This window comes from Cyprinodon variegatus, unplaced genomic scaffold (genome assembly GCF_000732505.1).
Source record: "Cyprinodon variegatus isolate N-32 unplaced genomic scaffold, C_variegatus-1.0 Scaffold70, whole genome shotgun sequence".
NCBI classification, from domain to species: domain Eukaryota; kingdom Metazoa; phylum Chordata; class Actinopteri; order Cyprinodontiformes; family Cyprinodontidae; genus Cyprinodon; species Cyprinodon variegatus.
The window spans coordinates 861,209-868,322 of record NW_015150523.1 but is presented as its reverse complement, the minus strand read 5'-3'; the positions used below and the strand labels follow the sequence as shown (position 1 = coordinate 868,322).

The 7,114-nt window shown below is 34.8% G+C and overlaps 1 protein-coding gene across 1 annotated transcript in view; it reads right to left on the bottom strand.

Moving 5' to 3' along the window:
- Positions 1 to 4,476, bottom strand: part of LOC107083209 (carboxypeptidase A1-like) — a 12,210-nt gene extending 7,734 nt beyond the window's left edge. Inside the window, exons 1-4 of the mRNA XM_015372226.1 lie at positions 4,262 to 4,476; positions 1,169 to 1,250; positions 956 to 1,078; positions 621 to 664 (exon numbers count right to left, since the gene is read on the bottom strand). Of these exons, the coding sequence (XP_015227712.1) occupies positions 621 to 664; positions 956 to 1,078; positions 1,169 to 1,250; positions 4,262 to 4,329 (317 nt within the window). The 5' untranslated portion in view covers positions 4,330 to 4,476. The remainder of the gene's footprint in view (positions 1 to 620; positions 665 to 955; positions 1,079 to 1,168; positions 1,251 to 4,261) is intronic.
- Positions 4,477 to 7,114: the final 2,638 nt, after the last annotated feature.

The window sequence follows — 7,114 nt, the reverse complement described above, 5'->3', positions numbered from 1 at the left end:
AGTGTTACTTTAACACTGCAACATTTACTGCTCGCCTCTGCATCTGGGTCCTTAAGCAACCTTACCACCCATTTTGAAAATAACTTTGCAGTTTCTTCTGATTTCTTTCAGTATAGTTCATTTTTTTTTAATAAGTTACATTTTATACAGTTTTTATAGTTTCAAATTTTATTTTTCCAATTACGTTTATTTTTTAGCATGTTTTACTTTTTTTTTCATTTGTGTTTTTCAAACTGTTTTATGAGTTGCAAGATTTTTAATTCACATTTCACAGATCACATTCTCTTTTTATTGGAATTTCAATACATATGCTCGCTCTTGACCAATAAAAATGTTATGGCTAATGTCCACACAGACCAATGGAAAACAATTCAAACAATTCATAAAATTCAATCTGGCAAAACAGATATTAAAAGAGAACATAGATTAAAACATTCTGAAAAAAAAAATGTACGAAATAAAAGAAAATACAATCTAAAATATAATATTTGTGAAAAAAATATGACAAAGAACATAAAAAAATACATATAAAATGAAAAATAATTTCGAAAAAGTCTGAGAAAAAAGCAAAATTACTCTTAAATGGTAGGGGCCAGTGCATTTTAATGAGGCTTGAGAACCAAAGCATGAAGCCAAAAATGGCAATCCTTTGCTGCTTGGTATACTATGTGAGACACAGAAGCAAAGAGCCATTTGCGGCTCTGTGGATCGTAAATATAGTGTAAGAAAATGATAACCTTTGTCATCGACTGTTTAAAAGTGCAAAACCTGAATTTTTAAAAAATTGCTGATATCAAAGTTTAAATAATAAAATGGACAACAGTGAACAATCATCCATTGTATCTGCGCCGGCGGATATCATCACAAGAAATGTATTTAGTATTACATTGTTAATACTTTAGGTCTGTGGCCCTTGTTGGCCCCTGCATAGAACCGCTTATCTGTTATTGCATACCTGCAGGTCTTTGATCACTGGGAAGTACTTGATGTTGTGACTCTCCAAGTAGGTCATGACAGCCTGAAGGCTGTGAGAGGGAACTCTTACATCCACAGGCGCCACCCATCTCCAGAAGTCCAGCTGAAGGAACACTCAGAAGTTTTACATCATATATAAATGATTTTGTTTTACTTTCAAACAAAACTGATAAACTGTAAACTGATAAATAACCTCCAATTCCAATATGTCTTCCAAGAGTTTGATAAGGGACATCTGGACATCATCTTTTGGCACAATCCTTAACACCTGATGCCTGCAAGGAAGAGTACAATAGTTCAGTTTTATTGTTCAGGATAAGGTGGTAGAACAAAAACACTCACAAATACAAATTCTCATCTTCCAAAATGATGGGAAACACGTGTGTTGACTCACATTCACTTCCATTGATTTTCATTTATTTTCAACCATTTCTATGACCTTACCCTATGGAATTAATTTTGTTCCTTTATTTTTTCAGGCAAACAACACATTTTGACAAGATTATAAAAAAAAAGGCAACATATATTTTTTAAACGGTTAGTTAAAAAAAATGTAAATTTAAATCAGAAAAAACGGCTTTTCAGAAAAAAATTTTTCATTAAAAAAAGATTTTGAGAATATCCTTGCTGTATTTTTGCAAATTGTTTCTTATTTCAAATGCCTTTTTCATATTTTATTTTTTGAATTAGATGCTTTCAATTTTTTTCATTAGAAAATGTATTTTTATTGGTTAAGAGCGAATGTTTGTATTGGGCTTAAAGTGAAGATAATGTGATGCCAACTTAATCAGAATTTTGAGGAAAAAATTGAAAATACAAAGTCTGTGAAAGAAAACGTAAAAGATTGAATCTGAAATAACAAAATTTCAAAATCTGACATTTGAAAATATCATGACACTTCCAAGACTAGGAGTCCGTTTCACGAAGCAGGTTTACTGAAAACTCTAAGTTGTCTAAACCTGAAAACTGAGAGTTTCCTCAACCTCTCTTTCAGTCACTGTAGAAATATTCTACCCAGAGCTAACCTGGTCGGTGGCAGGTTTTATTCAGTTAACTCGGAGTGTCCAATGTCTCCGCTCTCCTTACAGCCAATCACGCTGTTTTATTTCCTGATTTAGTAACATTTTGTTTTGTGCATGAAAAATATATATATATGATATAAATATATCATTCACTAGGTCCTATACACACTTTAGGTTGCGTGTCCGTTTGATGAGGATCTTATTAAAGAAAGATTGTCACTTTTTTTTTTTTTTTTTTACAGAGAATTCAATATTTATAGGGAGAGGGTTCTACTACTTAGTTGACAGGGCTTGAGATCACTTGTTTTTGGTTTGTTTAATATGGGCGAGATGCCCATCATTTTATTTTTATTTAGTTATATTTACAGTACATGAAGATCTTCAGAAATTATTTTCAGAATGCGCACAAATATATCCATTAATTCCATGGTAGAAAAGGAATTATTTTAGGCTTAGGATTAGGATTCACTCAATGATAACAACCTGCTGAGTCTACTGGCACAATCTGAAGCCATTCTATGGGACTGATAGCCACTTATATCAGCCATTTAGTGAGATGATCACAGGCCAAGATCCAACATCTATAAAGAGAGATGTTGACGGCAGAAGCACGGCTGATTTTTCTCTTTAGGATGAAGTCACAGCCAAACAGGTACAGACCAGATGAAGATACTATGTTGAAAGAAACCCCAGATAGAACATCTAAGAGGTTGAACAAACAATACTTGAATAGGAGAATAGAGATAGAATGATGGGTGATGAGGAAAAGTGGTATCTATGTCATCCAGCAGATTCGGCATATAGCAGCATAAATACATAAAATAGCTAACTACTTTGGATGAGGTATAAGAAAGATAGAGTCATAGTAGGACCAAGGTAAGGCCAACAAGATTTTTTTATTAACCTCTTTACCAAAACAATCACTGACATTGTTTCTTGCTGCAAATTAAAATATGATGAAAAATTTTCATGAAAATATTTGTTTATGTGAACAAGGGAAGAAGAACTATGCTCTGTCTGTCCTGGTCCACACTCCCAACTGTTCAAAAGCAAAAAAAAAAAAAGAAAATCTTTAAAAACAGAACTGTTTATTTCTTTAATTTGTTTCGAGAGGTGAGAGAGCTATTTATACCACTACATTTTATTCTATATATGTATACATATAATAATATATAATATAATAATATAATATGTATAAATATAATAATATAATATAATAAATATGTTCTATAAGCTGGCAAACCCTGCAAGACTATTCTGCATTATTTTCTGCAAAGTATAGGGAAATCTACTTTGTTTTGCTTGTGAATTATTTCGATACCATAAACTTTAGTTGTTTTTTTTCTCTCAAACACCCATCTATTTTTGCTCATAGGCAGAGTTGAAACATTTCATTGAATTCTTACAGAAGGTACTTTAAGTTTTCTCAGCCAAATGGGACTTTATTGGCTGTGTGTCGTTGTTTGGCATTTGTGTTATTTTGGGTTCGTATGGACGGTACTGTTTGAATACCTCATGTTTTTGGGGTGAAAGCAGTTTTCAACAAATTCTTCCTCCATTTTATTTAACAAAGTGAAGTATAGGGACCTAAAAAAAAACTAATCTCAAATACTTTAATCAATTTTCTGAACTTTACTTATTTACATTTCTTATTTGGAACCTTAAATTTTACCAAAGCAATTTCCTGATATGATATTTTTTTGCCTTTTTTGGAGAACTTTATACACCTCTGTTAAAACTGTTTTGCTCTCTCTATTGTTGTCTTTCTGAGGCCAAAGAAACCCCTTTTTTTTAATCTCACCACAGTGTTTATTCTCACTTCAGCGATCAGGAGTGCACAAAAATGAATGTATAAACTGTTAAAACCTTTAGTAGAATGTTGTTACAAGGTTATAATTACGTGCTGCTGACTTGATATATCTATGTGTAATTTTTGCAAACCTATGTTACAATAATTGTGGGTGTCCTAATTTATTCTTCACAATAAATCACATTTTTTTAAAGGCTTAAAATTCCAGCAAGGTTTTAAAAGGCCTTTTCATCTGTTTTTTTGTTTAAGTATATTCATATTACAATAAATCAATAGATAGAAAACATTGTGTAAGTTTATATATAAGAGAGAAAACATTTGCTTAATATAATCTGTTTTGTTGCACCTTGGTCAAAGTTAGTCAATGCAGTTATAAGATCTAGTTTGACTTTTTGTAATTATGTTGATAAAGGCCCTTTCATTGCTATATAGTGATAACTGCCGGCTCACTCACCCATGAAAGACTTCCTTGCTGAAAACAGCAACAAGCAGAGCTGCAAATACACTGAACGTCTTCATCATGATGGAGTAATAAAAAATTCAGTCTTAGACCAAACACGGCTTTTTAAAGGTTGGTTTTCAGGAGAACCTCTGGGTTTCACCAGCTGGAGTTACACCATGTTCTTTATGTTTTTGACAAACATATGTTGCACCAAGTTTATCAAGAAAGAGGAAGCTAGTCTAAGTTTTGCTGTTTCCTTATTCAGCTATATAAACACTTCCTTATAGGTGCTTCTGTACTTTCTTAAAGAAATCTAATAAAGCCCATTACCATCGATATGCGACTGCATGTGATAATTCTAACTAATAAAGAAAAGGCCTATAAGATAAAGTCTTAAAATATCAACTTTTGCAGATTTTATTTTTAGATATTTTGCTTGATCACATACAGAAGACAATCATATGTATCATAAAAAAACAGATTGAATTAAAAGCTTAGGTTATTGATGAAACAGTATGAGCATCATCTTTGCATGCATTTAAAACAGCTCTCTATTTTTTTTTGGCAACTTATAAATTCAGAATGTATTTTTCTAAACGTTTCCCAAATGTCCCTTTTGTACCTCCCAAAAAGCCTTGGGATGACATTTTCTCTTATAATCCTTATATCAAAATTCAATTTGTTGTTGTCTGTACATAAAGATTCTACTGCTATACAGAATACATTCATCTTGTGCTCATCTTAGTCTAAGCTAAGATATGGTAAGATATGATTTCTCCAAATTTTAGGCTCTCTGGGAAATTCGGTGGATGTATCTGATAAATGTAAAGGCTCTCTATGTCACCTGTGCCACCTGTTTTATTTCTGTCCTAAACATTATCTCTGGTCTTGTTACTTTTCTATAATTTCTTTCTTCCTCTGTGTGCATCTGCAGCCTTCCCCACTGATAGCTACACTGTCTGGACAAAAACGGTTGGAAAGCAAGTAGGTACAAGCCTCCCATTGGATAATTACTGCATAGGTGATTGTGTTCCAGCTGGAAACAAGGTATTTAAGCACAACTGGTGCAATGTGTTGCTTCTCAAATCTTTAATCTTTAACAACCATTTTCGAACGACACATCCCATGGTCATGGAAAAAATGTCTCACAGAGGTCAAATCATTGGCATGCATGAAGCAGTGAACAATGAAACAAACAGTTTACTCAAATCTGAGTGAGGGATTCCCTAGAGTCAGCAAATGAAACTTCTTAAGGAGCTTGGACAGTTGAATGACCAGGCAGGAACAGAGTGCAATGTTTCAAGTGTTGATTTCTGGTTTGAAGTTTGGGGACAAACTTTGAGGGTTTCTGAAGATGCCGGATAGCATGTGACATCATTGGTGAACCTCTGAGGATTCCCGAGTCCGTCAAGTTGGCTTGGAGGAATCCTTCTTTGACCGCAACTCATTGGTCCAGGGGAATGCAGATCCATGAGAGCAGAGAGAGGCAGAATGATCATGAGGACAGACCAGAGTTCAGATTCCAAGAGCCGGTCCAGAGTCAGAGCTAAGTGATCCTAAAACCAGAGACAATCCAGGGGAGAATACAAGAACGAGGTCAAGCACAAAAAACAGGTCAGAGATCCAGATACATACACTATGTCAGGTCCGACAGGGTTCAGGTAGGCTCAGATAATCAGGAGGCAGATTCTGGTCAAAATCACACAGGCAGACAGGTAACAAGAACGCTGGATTAAACTCACGGATGGCTCATAATAATCTGGCACTACTAGCTGGTCTGAAAGCTGGTCACATATTGGGTGAGCAGGTGAAACTGATGGAGGCTGACTGGGAATGGAGAAAGTTCACGTTGTTGATGATTTCCCATGTTTGCACCACAACTAGCAGCAGCATGGAAGTTTGGAGATGTAAGTCACTTCTTAATGTATCTTTGCAATCTGCTAATTTATCCAGAAGGTCTGCAATCCAACTTTCTTTCTCTCACTCTTAACTTGGTGGTCGGCTACATATTTAGCATGCCTTCTCTGGAAATGCCTTTCCAAATTACCCTTTTTATTTTTCGACAACTTCTCATTAAGAAGCGAACATGCAGGCAATCCTTCCGCATTGGTGATGAAACAAATAATTCAGTCCATTCTTATTTGAATCTTTTGTTCTCATCAGCTATCTGCCTTTTTCCCTTTGGGATCCATGGCTAAGATTCACGTGCACGTTGTTTACAACAGCCACCTGCCTGGTGCTCTGCCAACCTAAAACGTGTGTTGCAGGCTATGATGCAAATCTTCATTAACAAAAATTTTAACATTTATTATTTGAATTTATATATTATGCACATTTTTACAGCATTGGAAAATGATGAATGTTTGTTTGACCTCCTGCACACCATAGTAAAACAAACATACAAAATGAGTCCTTTTCCATTTTCATACATTTTTGGAAAAGCTCCAGGGAGCTGCGGGGGGGGGGGGTAACAAGTTACCAATCTCTGCTGTACAGTATTAGGAATTATTACATCAAATCTTTCATCTTCTCCCTTTTAGTCCTTGTCAGGGTCACGGTGGATGATTATCACTGAATCATGCACACAGTAATAACTGAGGACAATTTAGGGAAGCAATTTAACCTGACTGTCATGTCTTTTTTACTGTGGGAGGAAGCTGGAGTACCCAGAGAGAACCCAAACAAGCATGGGGAGCCATGCAACAAACTCCATGCAGAAAGACCCCAGACCAAGAATCGAATCCAGAACCTTCTTGCTGCAAGGGACTCCACCATGCATCCCAAATCATCACATAAAAAAATTTGATAAATGAATACTGTTATCAATAAATTATTATTCACCAGTCTTTAAAGTACTTAAAGTAG